Source organism: Falco cherrug, chromosome 14, assembly GCF_023634085.1.
Source record: "Falco cherrug isolate bFalChe1 chromosome 14, bFalChe1.pri, whole genome shotgun sequence".
In the NCBI taxonomy this organism is placed as follows: Eukaryota; Metazoa; Chordata; class Aves; order Falconiformes; family Falconidae; genus Falco; species Falco cherrug.
This window is the reverse complement of record NC_073710.1, coordinates 12,835,730-12,855,389: the sequence shown is the minus strand read 5'-3', so window position 1 is coordinate 12,855,389 and position 19,660 is coordinate 12,835,730. Positions and strand designations below refer to the sequence as shown.

Sequence of the window (19,660 nt, the reverse complement as noted above, 5' to 3'; positions counted from 1 at the left end):
TAAATGCTGAATCCGCCAAGGTATTCAGTTTCTGAAAGGAATTGAACTATACCTTCCTTCAGAAATAAATTTCACCTTATTTATGGTTTTTCAGTTGTTGGATTAAAGAACATGATCTATTTTTACCATGGTGAAGCAAAATATGAAAGGAAGTTTTTATATTCTCTATTGTTTCTTGGAACCATGGTCATCCAATATAAAACTACAAGGTTTAAATTTCTATATGGTTTTAAACTTATAAACTACATTCTAGCATTGAATGTACTTCATGTATTTTGAGATTATAAAAGCAAACTTGGAGAAGAAATATAAAATATTACATGAAATAGTAAATTTTACTGTATATTCAATGAATAATGCAATCAGTATGATGAAGGTATAGTGTTCAGTTAATTTAAGCTTTGCAGTACTGTCTTTTCTCTGTAACTGAAAATATAGTCCACCAGGAAAACATAGCAAAAATAACAATAAAACTGACCGGTGCTTTTAAGTCCTTGGGTGGGGAACAATCTGTTATTTTCAGAAAGGGCAGTACAAAGAACTTTAGTGATGATTCTTTCTCATTTAGTAAAGTTCTCCTGTAATAATATTCTGGGGTACATGGAACTATATTTATTTGTATTCCTTATAATAGGTTCTTGACTTGTTAACATATTGGTTGAAACACAGTTAACTTGAGAGCCTTGTAGCAAGAACCTTTTATTTCTTTTACCGTTACTTTATGTTGTTGTCCACGAGATGAGTATAATCAAACCCAAGGACTGTGTACTATATTTATAATATGCTCTGAGACCCTCAGAAGATATTAACTATAACAGTACAAACTTCCCTTATTTAATAATTTCACCTTTGATCTGAGCTACATTTCGGTGCTTGCATATACAGGCACGACCATCAGTTTGAAGTGCAGTATTTTATAAGACCATAGGTATTGAGCCACTGTTACCAGTTTGCCTGAACTCCTACCAGTATTCTAGCTAGTGCCTCTATTATAGATGTCCCCAGCAAAGGCAATTCACAGGGCCAAATACCCATGCTGAGCATCAGTACTTTTTGAGGATTTGCAGAAACTTCATTTTCTCTGTCGTCTTTCTGAACCGTCTTTCTCTGCACACAAGCCTTACGCAGCAAACCTCCTCCATCAAGCTCATTCAAATTCTAAAACATGTGCTGTCCTTATCTTCTACAAACAATGTTGAAGGAAAACCAGCAGTTGAATCTAGCTGCTGCAGCAAGACTTGGCTTAGCTCGGAGTAGGGTCACAGTTGTCAGGGCGGAGAGAAGGCCAGGCCTTACATCCAGGACAGGGACTGAAGCTGCACAGCTGTAAAAGCTGCCTAAAAATGCCATCTAGTGGCTGGCTCTTTCCATTTCTTACCACAACGCTTAAAACTATTTTTACGGCCAATTCAGTCAAAATAAAACAGATAAGAGAATGTGATTATCACAATAATTATTTTTAAAGATATGGGTGAGTGTAATTGAAATCTCTGTGCTGCCTTTACATACACCGTCCTTGAAGCTCCTTTATCAGATAAAAATCAATCTTCCAAAAGGCACTCAATAAATCAGTTACAATTTTTTTTCCTCTTTTCACTGACGGAGTGGAGATACCCTCTGCCTGGTAAACCTCACACTATCTTAACTTTTAAACTTTAATAGCTATAGTTAAGGTTCAGCTTAGTTGGTTTTTCCCCCCATCCTCTGCAAACAAAAAGATTTTTAGGCAGTTTCAGTGATATCGTTGATCTAGCAGTGATGACGATGATAAATTTCATGATGTGTGTAAATGAACTCCAATACAAGCATCAGCAGGAAAGTGTTGCAAGGTACCTTATCACCAGACGGTGCTTTTGGTAGTGTTCAAAGGTCAGAAAGATAAAAAAGGGAGCATTTCAAGAAAAAAACAGAGATAAACCTGACAAAATCAAGATGTTACCTTATACCTTGGATTAGCTGTTTTCCTCTCTGAATCCCTCCTGCATGCAGAGGTGACCATTTAGTAAAGACACTGAGTATCCAAGCATGTTATTCTATACTGCCTGTAAGAGTGAGGCGCTCCAGATTTTCTCACTTATCCTGAGAAAAAGACAGGGTACTGGTGAAACCTGACTGGCTTTAACAGAGCTACTCCCAGTTTGCATGCCTGTAAGGCAGAGAATGTTTATACCTCTGATATTCCATTTATATTGCTACTCGCATTATATTTGAGTTTTAGTAAAATTGCAGCGCCTCGCTCCAGGTTGTGAACAGCAACATAGTAATGCAAACTGTCCTTTTGTTTCATTTCACATGAATATAGTGGAATATTAAATGCAGCACTTCAGGAGTCAACTCAAGACTGCTCATCTGTTGGACAAGAAGGAGGTGGAAGGAGGAGAGGGAGGAATGGAACTTAATTACTTTTCTACACATAAGCACTTCATACCAAGTCAGAAGACTTTCCTGCACTTGTAAGCTCTCCCCGGGAAATTTAAACTCACTGTTACAGTGGTACAGAACCTATACATACAGGATACGTATTTCAGTTTAGCTCAAACCAGTTCGTAAGCCATGTCCAGTAAAAATTATGTGTGGATTTGAGATCCAGTTACAGCAACTAGATAGGCTTTTGCACCAATCCAACTACAGCAACTTAAACTGGATCTTCAGTTTAACCCCTGGAACTTCAAATATGGACACACCGCTTCACCTCTGCTGTAACAGCGGAGGTTAAATGAAGTTGGAGAGTTGGAATGGCATTTTTCCTACAGTTGTTCACTGTGTTCACCTCTGCTCACTGACATTTCTTGCAGTTTGTTTGCTTTCCTAGCATTTGAGTATTTGTTTTAGGTTATACAGGATGATCAAAGACTGGAATTTGCAGTAACCAAACTAGGAAAATGCAATTATTTTAACAGACCTAGAGGAAATTTATTTTTCCCAGTCTCTCTCTCTTTTTTTTTTGTTTGTTTGTTTATAAGAAGAGATCTCTGCATCTAAGGTGCTAATTTGCCTTTTGTGAAAATTCAAACTGTGATTTGCAGCGAATGAAATGTATGTCATTATTCACAGGGCAAAATACATACAGCAAACAGCTGACATTTTTAAAGGCTCTTAGCAGGAAGGTATTAAAGTGTTTTGTGGACTGGTGTTGCATTTGTTTCAAAAAGCTGGTTGACTAGGCTGTTGTGCTTTTTGTGCAAAGGCAAGTTCTGACTCAGTCTGTGTTCTCTGAGGTGGACCAGAGAGTGAGTTCTTACAAAGGACCTACCTTCCTTTGCATGATGGCCGTTCACAAGTCTCCAAATGGTTTGGATCTATGGCTATTTTTAAATGCATATCACTAGACAAAGTCTTTCTTTCCATTTCAGGAAAACTTCTAGTAAACTACTTTTCTTTGGATTCAAGTTGTGTTTGTTACTAGTCAGCTTTTTGGAGAAGGATTAGTTATTTATTAGAAATATTATTCTGATTTTTAACTTGCTTTCTTAGAAACATCAGACTTGTTTAATGGTTCTGCTCTTCATGTGTCTCCACAACACGCAATGTTTACACTAGGAGTACTAGGAGTCCCACACCTTTCATGAATATCAATTAGTTTGTGGAAAGTAATCCATCACAGCACCTGCTGTGAAGGCAGTGGTAACTTACAGGTATCTATTTGTAGCTTCTAGAAGCAGAAGCTGTATTTATCGCACCAAATTAGCACACAGCCACAGCCAGCTGCCCAAACAAACAAGGGAGAAAAACCCCTAATGTTCCATGGGAGCAAAGGAAATGCCAAATAGTGTGGTATCACTGTAAGGAAAGTCAGAAAACTTGAAGTTTCCCTGCCCAGTTAGTCACAGAATTAGCCTCCTTTTATAAAAGGACATGAAAAATAAGAAACAGCTGTTCTTCCACCTCCTAGATACGTTCTGGCTGTTTCTTAACTTCAACTAAAGACTTCATTATCCCAAACCATCAGAGCTATACCAAGTACACTTTCATATGCCATTTCCAAGTGGTGCATACATATGACATATCTTGCCTTCTAAGTTTTTCAGTTCTTCTAGGCAGAGTTGGATTTTTGGAGAAAAACGGTGATATAGTGCTGTTGGGAGTTCAGTTACTATGGAACCACAACTGAATGAACTCGCATTCACTAGAATTCTTTCAGCAGCGTAGATGCTCCTGGAGTTGAGTTGGCTGCTGCTCTTTTCAAAGTAGAATACAAAGTGCTAAAACCCTCAAGCAAATTTTACAGTCTGTGGGACACCTCCCTGTACTCCCTCCCAAGTAAATTTTTCTTACCTGTTTTGCAGATATCTCCCTCCAGTTCTGTGTACGAAAATCCTCACTGTGCAAATAGTCCCTGTTATCACTGAATAACTCAGGTACTTCTGTATTAATTAACTTGAATCACTCCAGGCATATAAGATTGTTCATCTTCTATTATACTTCATTAATTTTTGGGAACAAATGTCTAAAATTCAGAGCAGACTGTTGAAATATGTCTGCTTTGCAAAGGCTGCAGAAAGTAATTTACTTTTGTCTTTGTAAACAGATTTTGGGAACTGATGAAGCAGAACGAATGCAATTGTTTCTGGGATGGCATCAGCAGCTTCAGTCAATTTAATCTTGAGCTATTCTCCTCTGATCATTCTTAATGCTTTGCTAAGAAACTTGATATAGCTAAGATAATGAATAATAAGACTCATTTTTTGCCTTAATATTGAGTTCATCATAGAATCTGAAATTATATCAAGGCGTAAAAGATAACAAAACAGTAAACCTAAGCTTATTTTAAGTCCCTGTATGCAACAGGAGGTATGTAATATAAGCAGAAATAGAGCAATTTGTTAATATTTTTGTAATCCCCCAGAGCGCTTGCCAATATACATCTCCCTTCAGTCTTGGAACCCCAGTTCTGCAATAAGCATCCAGTATGTGATAATTATAACTCCAAAAGTTTGCGAAGATACACCATGGGGAAGAAGGAAGCACTAGCTTTCCCATCCTTTGTACCTCATATCCAGAAACGTGCAGCCTAAGGATACAGGTTCAAGTATCATTCATCCAAACTAACGGAGGACCAATGCCAGAAGCAGCAGTACCCCTCCCCACTCCACATTTGTCCCCTTTCCCTACATTTGATCTAACGATCACGTTACCATGCAGGAAGCTGAGTCACAACTCTCCCTTGAAAATTATTATTTTGTCAGATCTGATGACAGCCTGACTTGCTGTAGGGTGTCATGTGATAGCTGAATCTGACGGAAGAGCTGGGTTCTGGGAGAGAATAGGATCAGGTCTCTAAAAGCATCTAGTAATTACATCAAATTCAACATACAGTGAAACTAATTAAGCCTCTTTCACAGTCTCACACTTCTCCATTCATACAAACATTCAAGTTGGCTAAACTAACTAAAGCAATGTACCCTTTTCTCACATAACTGGCCAGATTTATCTGTTTAGCAGCTCCTCAGGTAGTAACTTCAGTCAGAAGTAAATACACCACGTGCTTGAGTGGCCTCATTGCAACCTGTTTGACGCAATGGCTTTTCTCAAACTGACCTTTTAGGCTCGAAAAAAAAACATTTCAATTTATCTGAAGCCTATTGAAGTCTGCTGAAACTATCACTGACTTTAATGAAAGCTGGATCGTGGCCTAAACAAGCAGCACAGAAATGAGCAAAGAAAATGAGAGAAGCTGACTGTACAAACCAACAGATAAAATTATACCTTGAAAAAAATCTAAATATAGCATTTGTTACATTTTAACCTATCACTGCACCTTAATACAATGCTCTTGGAATTATTTGCTTGTTAAGAACTTGCTCTTGGCATAGGACATTTGATACTGAACTTTAGGTCACCTATAAACAGAGAAGTCAAAATCAAATCTTAGTTTTATTTAAAGAAATGTAATTTTTTCAATGCAAATTAACAAGATAGAGCACTGTGGCAACCAAGCCATGGTTACCACAAAATTTTGCTATTTTAATCAGCTATTCCTGAAGCCATAACTACTGCAAGCCTGACCTAAACTGTTTCTTTCCTCAAATCGTATAAAAGAGTAGCATTTCTGCTTTTTTAAACTTTAATTATATATCAGTCTGGTTCATCAGCATAACCAAACACTCCAAAGCAGAATCTAAATCTCAATTCAACTTAATATCCATTCCTGTCAAGTACTGGATATTAATCCTGAAACCCGTTAAGTTTCTTGGAAGCTTTCAATAGGGCATTCCTTCTTGTGTTTAGAAAATATGGGATGAAAGCCACACTTTCTTCTGCAGGACTGTTAATTGTTTCACCTTCATTTGCACATTTCCTGAATCACTTCAGTTTATGTATATGAGTGCATGAAATTACTGCATGAACATGTGAGAAATAAGCAATAGCTTTCAGCTGAAGATAAGCATTTCAACACACCAGGAGCACAGGAAACTCAGAGCAGCTGTATGAGGTTTTATCACTGTTGTAAATGGTACAAAACCTGAAAAAAAGGTGTAGGTCAGAATGAAGAGTGCCTTGAGACCCAGAAACTACTGTTGGTATACCTGAGCAGCACAGCAAAGCAGAGAGATGCAAGCAAGGGCTGCTGTGGGTGACCTCCTTCAGTTCAGCAGATTTGTCAGGCAAACAATTACGTCAAACTTAACTGTTCTCCTGTGTGCTAAGATATTGTCCCGAAATTTTTCTTTAAGGTGACCTATTTTTTTTCTTGATATGGTCTTTCATTTGATATGTTTCTTTGTGTTAATAGGAAACAACCCTCATCTGCAACATGTTATTTAAATGAAAAATGCTTCTGTACAAGAAGCCAGGAGAATAAAAAACGCACTTGTAACATTAAAGCCTCTAGTGACTTAAGCCTTTGTTTCTGCAAAATCCCTGTAACAGGTTAAAGCAAAGGCTACTTAGTAACCAATCCATAACACACAATAACTACTTATTAACCACCATGCACTTTGGGCCCATTCCTTGTCTTGGTACACCGTATAAAACCACCCAGTAGAAATTTTAACCAGGACAAGCAAGTGTATGAAACCAAAAAAATAGGGAGGCGGCAAAATGAGAGTTCAGTTTTTATTCTCTATAATTTAGATGGGCTATCATGTTCAAAAGGTCTTTGTGATTTTGAGCCTCAATCAGCTGGTGGCCTCAAAAAGTATGCAATTGCTTTTTTAAAAAGTAAATAAAAAACCCCAAACAAAACCCCTAAGGACCCTTCCTCAAGAGAATACAGTTTTTTGAACTTTATTAATGAGAAGAAAATTCTTGCTGGTGCGGTTTTTTTCTAACACACCTCAGTCGCCTGCTTTTATTGCTCACGTTATTATCCTGCTTAAAAATACGCAGGAAACCGAACGGCGCAGAGCCGCGGCGGCCCGACCGGCCCTGGGGGCCTCACCCGCGCTGAGACAGCGCAGCGCCGGGCCCTCGGGGCGGCGGGGGTGCCGGGGGCTCCGGCCCCGCGCATCGCCCCGCACCCCGGGGCCTGGCGGCAGCTCCGGACCGAGCTTTACCTCGCTCCCCCGGAGCCGTGGCCCAGCCTGCCGGCGGAGGCGCTGGGCCGAGGCGGGCGCTGCGGAAACATGGCGGAGGGGCGGGCGGCAGGGAGGACGGGCCCGGCCCCGCCCGCCCCGCCGTGTCCTGACAGGAACCCGCGCACCGCCCCTCGGCGCGGCCGTTGCTGGGGGCGGGGCGCCGAGGGGCGGCGGTGGCGTCGGAGGCGCGTGTTGGGCGGCGGGGCCGTCAGTCAGCGCCCACCTCCCGTGCCGCGCCGGCGAGCCCGGAACCTGCAGGGCGGCGGGGGTCGTGTGGCGGCTGCGGCGGCCGGTGGGTGCGCCCGGGGGTGCCGCGGACGGGCCGCCCAGGGCGGGGAAGGAGGCGCTGCTGGCGGGGTGGGGGGCGCTTCAGCCGCCGGCGGGTGAGCGGTGCCGGGCAGCGCCGTGCCGCGCCGCGGGGGCTCGCCTGGGCGGTGGCCGCCGGCCCTTCCGCCGCGGCACCGGCTGAGCCGGGCGGGGGCCGTGCCGCGGGGTAGCGGGAGCCGGGCCCGGCTGGACGGGGCAGCGGGAGGACGGAGCCGCGGGGCAGGGAGGCCGCGGGGAGCGTGCGCGGTGGGGGCTGGCGGGGTGCGGTGCGGTGGGGGTGGCGCTGGGGAGGCGGGGGGCGCGGGGCGGGTGGTGCGGGTTGTGTCAGGAGCGTGTGTGAGGGGAATGCGGGGCGGGGGCAGGGGCTGGAAAGCTGCATGTAATGGATATCTGGGTTTTTTATGGGAGAAAGTGGGCGTTTCTCGTCCGTGAGCCCCCAGCTGACACTGGCTGCCCAGCAGCGAGCGGGGCGTGCTGCGGGAGCACCGTGGGTTTCATTGATTACACGAATTGACCTGACGAGGAAGTACCGCGTTTGGTGCTGAAGTGGTAGGTGTGTGTAAGGTTTATGTAATTGGCTCTTATATAATGGCCTTTAGCACATTGCTTTTATTAGCACTTGGTACTGTGTTTTAACGTGTTTTGTGCTGGAGGGGCTAATGGATGAGGGTGGGCGTCCTGGGCAGGAGCGGCGGAGCCCGCACACTGCGGCTGGGTGGGAGCCCGAGGATGTGGAAACTTGTCTTTATGGGCAGTGAGTAGGGGTGGCTCAGAAACGTGCTTCGGGACTGATCGATGCTACCTGACCTTAGGCCAACACATGTCTAAATGGTGTTAGGCAACTGTGCTGCTAGGGAAAAAACCACCACCTTGCTGGGTCTGTCGGCCAGCTGATGTGAACAGGGTAAGTTTGTATAAAACACTGTTTCTATTGGTGTTTGGAGTCGGGAGCGTGAAAGTTGTCATTGTTTCAATCTCATGTGGCTCGGAAGGGTGGGAAGAGAAAGAAGAAAAAACCAGAACAGTATGGGGAATGGCCTGGGAAACCTTGACAAACACAAAGGCTTGTCTTGCGCTGTTGGTGCTTCTTGGGTTTAGCTGATGCTGGTTTAGCGCTATTGGCTGTCTTCCCATTAGCTTTATTTTGGTTGTGTTCTCCCTGCAGTAGAGCAAAAGGTGTCAGTTGTGTTGGGAGGTGCTAGTCTCCCAGGAGACTGCTGGTGATCCTCCAGCAATGAACTGGCATTGCCTTTCCCATCTGTTCTCCTGCCATTGGCGGTAAAATTATGCTTCATATTTGCTTGTCCTCATAGGGTCCCCAGAATTATAGTGGTGGGGTCCTTGTTGGAATAGCTCATGTGCTCTTTTCTGTTAAGCATGGATGGTACGCTTCAGAAATGTATGGTGGCATGTTGCTTTTGTTTTCCAAATGGAATTTCAGTAAAATTCTTAGGTTGTATCAGTAGGCCTTTGGTTTAGAATAGTTTGAGCTTGTTTTTAGCTCCTGCTGATTTCTTAGCAGCATTTTCATGGAAGTGGCCAGGCTCATAGCTCATGAAGTGAGCTGCTAACAAAACCAATATTGCAGTAGTATTTAGCATATCTGGCTGGGGACCTAGAGCATGTGGTGCTACAGGCCACCTGAAAGTGTTTCAGAGCTCACAGAAAACTGTATTGTTCTAACTGGCTTCTAGCATGATCTTTCGGGCTACTATACAGTTAGGTTTTGAAATCTGTGGGGCAAAATTCTGCTGTGGAGTAAGCATCTGGTTGTACGTAGCAATTTCCCACAGCTTAAATACCTTCTGTAAAGAACTTCAGGTCCTCAGGTGCCATAGGTTTTAGCACTGTTGGCAGCAGAGCTCTTCACAGCTGCTTATTCTAATTGCATTCTGAATGAACACACTAAACTGTAAACCTGTAAAAGTTGTCAGTGTAACTGCTATAACTTTCACTGCATCAAAGTGCACAATGCCATGATAAATGCATTAACCACCAGTAGAATCTGCTTTCAGCTCCACAAAAAATCCTACTTGCCGGAAGGCTGGTTCCAGACCCTGAAGGTGTATTTAAAAAAAAAAAAAAACACCACCAACAAAAAACAGTTGAGCTTATAAACTGGAACAGAATTGGAATCGTAGACGAGCTTGCTCTAGATGTAAGGATAGTGACAATTCATAAAAATAATTTATTTGCCACATGTGCTGATCTTCTCTTGGTTTTGATATTTAGGGTGTGTTAATAGAATATATATATCTAGTTTAGAAAGTCTGCTGGAGTTATTGTATAAGTTGTGCATTAATTGTCACTTAAGTTGCTGTTTTCTTACTCATTGGATCAGTTTGTTCTGTGTCATGTTGGACGAGGCTTTTCACTGTACGGTTCACAATTACATTTCTTGTAATGTTGGCATTTCTTCTTAGCCTTGCCACAATGAGGAAAAACGTGCCTGCACAATAAAAATTAGCTTTTCTGATGAGTTAACTAGAGAGGGGTAGTCCTGTCAAAAGGTTATAATTAAATGATGGAAATTGTATCACTTCTAAGATGCCTCTATCTATAGCGGTCTATTTTGGAAAAAAGTTCTGAATGTTTCTGTGAGATCTAGACTGGCTTTTGTATTGCTGCTTGCAAACCTTCTAAATTTTTTACCTTTCCTATTCGTATATTCCAGGCTGTAAGGACATTCTGTGTTACTGGAGGAAGGTGCTTCTATTTGTGGAGTGACTTATGATGTCAAGAACTGTATCATCCTGGATCTTGAGCTCAGCAAGAAACAGCATTGTTTTACAAGGAAAAGGATGTTTTTACTCCATCTGTATCCCAAATAGAAACAATATAAAATGGAAGCTTGTTTTCTCCAAAACACGTCTTCACCCTTCTGGGAGCTGCAACTTAGACAAAACTTTCTTCTTAAAAAAAGCATTCCGACACACTTCCACTGAAGAAGAACAATTCTCTTTCCAGTTGTCTCCATCACAAATCAATGATATACTCAGAGCAGGTGAATTATCCCATAAAATACTACATTTGAATGGTAGAAATGCAAGTTCTGTCTTGAGGTTTGAAAGTAACCAGTTGGCATCCAACACCCCTATCGAAGACCGCAGAAGTGCAGCCACTTGCTTGCAGACCAAAGGGATGATGTTTGGAGTCTTCGATGGCCATGCAGGTTCTGCGTGTGCTCAGGCAGTAAGTGAGAGACTACTTCATTATATAGCGGTTTCTCTCATGTCTCGGCAAACCTTGGAAGAGATCGAGCTTGCTGTGGAGTGCATGAAACCAGTTCTGCCTATTCTGCAGTGGCACAAGCATCCAAATGATGTAGAGTATCGAGAAATAGCTTCACAATATTTTGAAAACCTCAGAGTTTACTGGCAACACCTACTGGACCTAGACACTGAGCCAGGATTTAGTTTAGAAGAAGCCATGATATGTGCATTCAAAAGGTTAGACTCTGATATATCACTGGAAGTTCAGGCTCCCCAGGAAAACGAATTGATGAGAAATGTTGCCCTTCAAGTAGCTTTTTCTGGTGCAACAGCCTGCGTAGCTCACATTGATGGTGTTCACTTACATGTTGCAAATACCGGTGATTGCAGAGCAATTTTAGGGGTTCATGAAGAAGATGGAACGTGGTCTACTCTCCCTCTAACCAGAGACCACAATGCCTTTGATGAATTTGAAATTAGAAGACTGAAGAGAGAGCATCCTAGATCTGAGGAGAAAACCCTATTTGTGAATGACAGATTACTGGGGATTCTCATGCCCTCCAGAGCTTTTGGAGATGTGCAATTAAAATGGAGTAAAGAATTGCAACACAGCATTCTCGAGAATAGCTGTGATGTTGAGGCTTTAAATATTTATCAGTACGTTCCTCCAAACTACCATACACCCCCTTATTTAACTGCAGAGCCTGAAGTCACATACCACAAATTAAGAAGCAAGGATAAGTTTCTAGTTATTGCTTCAGATGGACTATGGGAGATGCTAAGCAATGAGAAGGTTGTAAAACTTGTTGCTGGACACCTTACAGAGCTTAATGCACAGAAACCACAACTGGCTTTTGAGAAACCAGTCAATTTGGGTTATATGCACAGCTTGTTACTGCAGAGGAAAAACAGAGGCATTGCCTCACTTGATCAGAACATAGCTACTCATTTAATAAGGCATGCAATTGGAAGTAATGAGTATGGGGAGGTGGACCAAGAGAAACTTGCTGCAATGCTGACATTGCCTGAAGACCTTGCAAGAATGTACAGAGATGATATCACAGTTACTGTGGTGTATTTTAACTCAGAAACAATTGAAAATTACTACAGAAACAATGAATAGAGACTTGCACTGCTGCTGTTCTATACCACTAGCCAGCTTTGATGCTGAAACCATTACTGGTTTTTCTCTAATAGTCCACCTGTTACCAGTGTTATGGACTGGAAGTTCCTAAATCCTTTTGTTATTTACTAGTCTTCAAAATAATGATCTAGAAGCAAGTTTGGTGAAAGTTCCCTGGGTTTCCAGGTCTCTACACACTGAAGAAAAATGTTTCAATAAAAGTTTACAGGAATGTAACTCAACTAGACTGCTGACCCAGTTCTGCTTCCATGGGAACTACTGGTAAAACTTTTCCAAATGAACAAATGAGACAAATTTCACTGAGACTGGTACAATTTAATAGAGAGCTGAGTAATACCTGTAGCTGTGTGAAGTGTAAGAAAGGCTCTGCTCTTGTGGAAAATGAGTAGCATCCTATTGAAGCACTGTAACTGAATTAAATAAATAAACTACCAAACCTCTTTATGATGTAATAGTGTCAGATACTTTAATTAATTACCTTGTATATGTGAAGACAACACTAAAGAAGGCTGTTCAGAGCACCCTGGGATTTTCAGATGTTTCTTTCCTAATCTTTTTTTAAGATAGGAAACAAAAATCTTATTTTCTTCTGCAGTTATTTTGAAGTGTGAATGCCTATTCTCTTAACTCTGTGTGTGGACTTCTGTGGCAATTTACAGCTCAAACACACATGAAGGACTTTATAATTCCCTGTTTAGGAATTAACAGTACTAGTCTTTAAGCGATTAAGTGTTTAACTTGCGTAAAGTATATATGCTTTTATTGTGTTGATCTATGAAGTGCTGTGCATCAAATGCACCAACTGTAATTCAAATGAAGTTTGACAAATCCAGAAGTTCAGAAATTCACCTAAATGTAAATACAGCAAAGCAGAGAGCAACATTCTCTTCAGAGAGAAACAGCAGTGCTGATATTTCACTAAGATATGTTTAATCTTTACTCTTATTCTTGCTTTTGGATGTCAGCTTTTCCTTATATGTGCAGAGTTGTTTTCTCTAACGAATGCATGTTCTGATCTCTGAACATACTTTTCTGTATTTCAAAGGTTTTCTTCTATGCTATGCTTTCTAGAGTGTCAATCCAAGCTTGCAAATCAGCTGTGTTTTCTTAAATTTTACATAATGGTGGTCTCTAGTGACTCTTTTCCTTGTTTATGCACAGCAGTAACTATTGCCTGCAAGAACGTGGGTACTGGGAATATAGGACTGTTTACCACTTGCTACTGAGTAAGAGCTTGTGTCAGTGCAGCAGAGCAGATAAAAATAGAGCTTTTTTTTTCCCCCCTTCTGAACGTCACTTAAAAGCATTATCTTTCTGCACTTTAGCAGATGAAAAAGTACTTAAACTTTCCTTAAGATCTTAAGTAGATGAGATCTTGGGGCATAGACCAGTAGCAGTTGTGGATTTGGAGCTTTTTGTATACTTTTCCTTCAGATAAAAATTCTCAGTGCTTTTTCAGGTGTTTAAATAATCAGTTTTGAAGATGGATTAGAAGGAAACTAAAACTGTTTAAAAAATATCCATGCTTTTGACTATTCAGGATTGACCTGTAAGTCAATGCTACAACTGCAATCACTGAATATATCCTTAAAAAACTCTGTTCTGGAAAACTAATGTACTTTTTTTTTTTTTTCTTTTTTTCCCCCCTCTTTTACTATTTTCCCCCCATCTAGTACACATTGGAGCACACCCAGCAATTTAACCTGGAGGCAGGTAGCCCTATTTTTCAGATAAAATGAGTAGGTCTATTCCCTGACACTTAGATCTTGGTGACGGGGACTGCAGGAAGACTTTGTATGTGCAAAATGTTGCAGAGGTTGCTGAAATTCTGGCTGCTTGGGTCCAACTTAGCGTGCTTTCATTCTTGAGGTTGGTATTGTGGAGCCTGAGCTTTCATCCACTGGAGAAAGGCAAACAACAAAGGTCAGGCCCTGTGCTAACCTCAGGAGGAGTCTGGTCTACCTACAAGGCAGTTGGGTGAGGAGGGGAGAGCTCTTCAGCAGCATTCCTAAACTCTTTTGGCTTTAAGTGGGCAGTTTCCATTTGCTCTTACAAATCTGTTTGTGTGGTCAGTTACATGCTTCATTGCTTGAAATTTAGACATAAAGCAGTAAAAGAATGAGTTTCTAGCCTACCTCTTAGTAGAGAAGTTACCAGTGTAGCTAGAGGAACAAAGCGGCTAAACAATGTTAGAGCTGGTACAGTGATACATTTTTTTAATGAAGATAATCTAGAAAACTTCTAATATAGAGCAAACCTGCAGCTGCAAAAGTAATATAGCAAACCAGCTAGCAGAGAGTCAGAAAACAAAAATAAGCTGTTTTGTTCTTTTCACCACTTAGTGGTGAAATCTAAGTTGTCTTCCAAAAGAGTCATTGTGATACTATGTCATCTAAGTGTGACTCCTGGATCTGTTACTGTGTGTAGGCGGTTGTAATGGTGAATTAATAATGATTGTTTTGGGAACGCATTTGAAAGTAAGAGGGGTTCTACTTTGATTTCACATTAGTTTTGCTTAGTTTAATATGTAAAGCTATAATTATCCTACAGTGGAAAACGATAACATTAAGGTAGTTAGATGTTTAGTTTTTTGTTTCTTTGTGTTTCGTGTTTATTTTTATTTTTTTAAATGCAAATCATGGATTTAACTGCATGCTCCGGGGAATTTGTTGCAGGGCAAAGAAAGCAGCTATCCATACTTCTGGTAAGGAAAATAAATAACGATCCTACCTATTTGAACTGGATCATAGACATTTTTATTTCTAACGGCGAACACATCTAATAGGCATTAATAAAGGTAGTATTTTGTGACTTGGAGAATCAACAATGTTGAAATGAGTGAACTAAATGCATTAATCTGCTCCTGCAAGCACAATGATGTAAAGATTTGATAGTACATTTAGATAAAAGTCCTTCAATAATGAAAATATGTTGGAAGAACATCTTTGCAGGCAGTCTGTTTGGTTTAGGTTAGATAGTTCTGCCTGGCGTTTGTTTTTGTTATTTCCACAGCAGTCCAGGAAGCAATAGTCAAATCCACAGTCACACAAATTCTGTGTCTCAAAATATGGCGTTGTGACTCTTAAGTAAAACATCTGAGGTTAAATACTGATGTAACTACTAGAAAAAATACTATTTTCTTCCCTAAAATTTCTTGGGTTGAAATACAAATCTGTCACTTTGATTTTTTTTTTTTTTCTCCATAGCTCTTATTTCATGTTCCTAAATTATGGTACTTATTTATATTTAAATATTCAGGCTTCCATAATGTATTTGGAGTTTTGGGGGTGGGGGTGGTTGGTTGTTTTTTTTGGTAATGTCTTTGCAGATAGTGAGGGAGATCACTATTTTGGTAAAAACATTAATTTCACACTTAAAACTAATCTTTATTAAATGAGTGAAAGATTTAATGTTTTGGTTGCTGTACTGGAATCTGGCATTCTTTCTGCTGAATGCTCATACGGAGAGATGCTAGATTCCAGGTCAGAGAGCATAAATGTTCAAGCTGGGGTAAAGGTAAATAGTATGAGCAGGCGTTGTGAGTTTCCTTAAGTGTTTGTAGCTCTGTGGTTTTCCTACAATCAAAATAATTGTTAATATGTAGAATTAGGGATTTCTTGATACTATTGAGTGAAGCTCAGTAGGTTCCACTGAATTGATCAGTCAGCAGAGGGAGCACGAGTTCACTGGCCAAAATACGTAAATTGTGCTTTAGGTAATTTGACAATCTACGTAAAAATATTTTAACTTTGTTAGGCTTGTATGCATATGTGTTCATCAGCAGTTAAAACATCATTGCAACATTCACACCAAGTGTGTTGTAATTGTCTTAAAAATAATGCAAAAAACCCCTACAAATACAACAACCATAGAAACATTGATTAAATCCTTGAATTACAAGGCAAGCGTTTAAGTGTTTGTGTACTTAGCCTTTGAGGCTTACCTTTATTTCCATTAATTCCAAGTGTGTTTGTTTTTTGGCGGAGGGGCTGGGGGTGGTGTGTTTAAAAAAAAATAATTTGGAACACATTTTTTTTTTTAAATTCTTTTCTTCTTTTCATTCCAAAAGAAGGTGGTGTTTTAGTTGAACAGAGACTCTCTGTTCAGAGCTATAATTGTAAACTTGTGGTTTTGTCAGGTATCAATTGGTGACACTGTTGGTATGTGCTCTTTACTACCACAGGCTTAACACATCGGTAGGAAGTAGAAAAGTAAGAATCCAAGGCATGTGTTTCTCTTGGGGTTACAAAGCGTGGTGTGATGTAAAGTTACATTTTAAAAGTTTTTCCTTCTGTATATCTGTTGTAGAGAGGTTAACCTTCAAAGAAATACTATTGTCAAATAAAACACTTAAAATATTACTAAATCTTTGTCTTTGCCCTGAAGAATTAGTTCAGACTGCTACTGTCTGATCTCTCCAGTTGTCAGTCAGGCAAGAGTTAGTTTTATTTATTATTGCATTAGTTAATTGCTGCTCAGGGACTTTATGACCCTTTGGCCTACACTACAGCACCATGCTAGCAAGCGGGGGGGGCATCTGCTTGAGTTTGGCTTCTTTGAGCCTGTGTTATCAGAGACTCTGAACATTTGACTGAAGCTCTTTAACAGCTTGGAGGAAAAAGATGACTGGGAACCAAGCAACTGTGGAAAGGAAGCATAAATACAGTCTCTGGGTTAAGCAAACTGAACTGGGCACTTCTCTCTTCTTAAAGAGAAAAAGTACGTTTTTTTGCCTCCTGGTGAACTTTTTTTGAATTGGAAACAATGCAGAGGGGGGAAAAATGAGCAACGGCTGAAAGGGTACTGGAACCCTAGGTGGCAGAAAAGTGGGTCTTTTATATATAAGATAATTCTTGTGCCTCCCTGCTGAAATTTTGGAGTTAATCCTATAGGGACTTGTTCTACAGTGGGTTGGTTAGTTCAGGCTCTCAGTTTGTACTTCTCTCAAATCAACCGAAAGATGATAGCTGTTTCTTCCTTGTTGTAAACTACTGAAGTGCATTAGAAACCAGCAGCTTACTGTCAGCTTGGGGGTGTGGAGCCTTTGGCATGCTCTCTTCTGTATTTGTTCAGTGTGCTTTGCTTTGTGCTTTCTGTAGTGGTCTTTGTTGCTTTGAGATGGTTCTGACATCACTACTTCATGCTCCACATTTCTGTGATGTTTTTCTTAACAAAAGAGATTTCAATTTCAGTATGTTACTAAATAGATCTTTGATTTTGTATCTGCAGAATCGAGGTTGGCCAGAAGATGTCATCTGAGCTTTGCAAAAAGAGAGCTGTGTTGTGCCCAATCTCTCTTCACTGTTCATAGCATAAATTTCAGGTGCTGTGGAAAAGTGGAGAAAAAAACCCCACCGATCAACTACACACATCTTAAAAATTCTATGTGATTTATTAGTACTTCCAACTTATGAACTGAGTAATTTGAGCAAAAGTTTGATTAATTCTTTTTCAAACCAAGTTTTAATGGCCCAAGTACCCTAAGGGGTTAAGCTTTGTGGAAAAGAGTCTCCTTGTACTGACACTGCTAGGTACGAGTGCATGAAAGTGAAGCCAAGAGGCACCTGAGTTTCCTGAAGAGTCTTCAATTGCACAAGAAGAAAAGATGCTTCCTAAATGTAATGAGTAAATCTTCGCTCAACCATTAGCTAGTGTCTAGCTCCTGCTGTCCGCAGCTCAGAAGCTGCAGGTGGCTATGGCTCCTCCATGGCAATGCTATAGCTTAGGTTGTTTTCATTTGGATGAACTTCTAGTCTGGAAATTACATTGAAATGCTCCTGGAGGAGTTTGTTGCTGTGAGAAGATGGAGATCTACTGTTCATTCTAGGTGTTTATCTTGGTTCAACCTCCTTGTCAGCTGGGACTCCTGAGTAAAATGTGGGTTTGAGAAATAAAACTCTGGTTTGTTTGGTGGTGGAGGTTTTTTGACATCCATCTTCCCCCTGCCCCAATATTCTGGATATAGTTGCTTGCAGCTTATGGAGACTTGCATCTCTAATGCATTCTTATTGTTGCTCTTTCCATGTCCCTCCTCTCTCTTTCTTCTCTTCCAATTACTCTATGGCGTTTCATTTTCTATTTATTCTTCTGGGCAACTACTTCAAGAAAAAGGAGCAGCACTGCAATTTTGTAGAGCAATATGAAAAGGGGGATGTGACTTTCTTCCATGCACAGCAGGTGAGGGAATTCTAGTGTGACAGGATGTGCTTTTAGCCAGGTGCACAAGAGACTGATCCTACAATCCTACAGAAAAGCTTTTTCAAGTTTTCTGCTTCATATGCAATGCAATATATAACAGCAAATAACAAAGATCTGAAGTGCTGGGTGATACAGAATAATTATTTGTTTTCTTTGTTACCACGGTTTAAAGTAATGCACCCTCCACATAGCCCAACTTTACCTTCTGTTTAATCTCAAATTTCAGCCTGAGATACATTTGAATCTGTTTTCTAACCACTTACCATGAAAGTAAAATAATAGGACAACACTGACAACTCAACTGAAAGATTAAAATGATGGGCTGTTGTGGGGTGGAATAAAGCTGCAGTGTCTGGGTTACAGAGTTGATTCTCCATGGACTTGCTCCACACGTGGACTTGGGTCAGGTTCTGATCTCAAACCCATTTGGTGTATTTGCTAACTGAATCTTTTCTGTGCTCTCTATTATAAGTGAAATCTAGTCATTTGGCTAGGTTTTCAAAGTAACTAGGTCATGATTAAAATTTTTCAGGATTGGGCCTCATATTGCATCCATCTTAGTTTAAAGAAAATAAAATAGTTATCTCTTTCTGTTTGCAAGCGTATGTAAAGTACATAAAAGCTATGCATCCATCCCTAAATCTGATGTTGCCATACTTCAAGAAGCATACTGTTTGCCAGTGGTTCTTTGCTGTGACATCCTCTGTGAATTCCTAAGGCATGTACATAGGGCCTTTCTCTTATTTGCTGCACTGTCTTTATGAATAAGAGATAATTGCTGTATTTTTTTAAACTATGGTAATAGTAGAGAGCGAATTCCCTAATGACCCTGATCCTTTTTAAACTATGTGCCTAACACTGCTGAAAATGTTATTTTTTACGATGACTCTTTATATTAAGCCCTGTGTCTTTGAAATCTCTGGCTATATTAGAACAGATCACAGTAGTCAATAGTCTGAAAGTTTCTCTGATGACATGCAGAAGAGAGTGTAGAAAGCTCTGTAAAAAACCACAAAAACAATGCAACATTGCTGCTCTTTTACAGCTGTGTTATAAAAAGAAAAAAGGGTTTCAGTTTCATTCTGACTTCAATTCCTGTGTGGTTTTCCAACCATATGATATAAAAGTAGACGTACTCAGTTATCTTCATTTCCTTTTCTGGAGTGCAAGTTAATTTTTAATATTTTTTTTTCCAGTCATGCTTTTAGAGGCATTCTAGTGTCATTTTCAGTGAACACTAGTGATATATACATCTACCTTAT

The 19,660-nt window shown here is 40.5% G+C and overlaps 1 protein-coding gene across 6 annotated transcripts; it reads left to right on the top strand.

The window, feature by feature from the left end:
• Nucleotides 1-7,666: 7,666 nt before the first annotated feature.
• Nucleotides 7,667-12,640, top strand: PDP2 (pyruvate dehydrogenase phosphatase catalytic subunit 2). Of its 6 annotated transcripts, none has more exons than XM_055726905.1 (4): nt 7,667-7,809; nt 8,257-8,393; nt 8,683-8,748; nt 10,519-12,640. In XM_055726905.1, the coding sequence occupies exon 4, from the start codon at nt 10,575-10,577 to the stop codon at nt 12,177-12,179; it is 1,605 nt and encodes a 534-aa protein (XP_055582880.1). In that variant the 5' UTR covers nt 7,667-7,809; nt 8,257-8,393; nt 8,683-8,748; nt 10,519-10,574; the 3' UTR covers nt 12,180-12,640. The 6 variants fall into 6 exon arrangements, with proteins under 6 accessions (XP_055582880.1, XP_055582875.1, XP_055582878.1 ...); XM_055726900.1 differs by having other exon boundaries at nt 8,657-8,748; XM_055726903.1 differs by having other exon boundaries at nt 8,257-8,397; nt 8,657-8,748.
• Nucleotides 12,641-19,660: the final 7,020 nt, after the last annotated feature.

What these genes read in the sequence shown, in the direction of transcription:
- PDP2 (XM_055726902.1), top strand. Translation starts at nt 10,575, where the DNA reads ATGATGTCAAGAACTGTATCATCCTGGATCTTGAGCTCAGCAAGAAAC.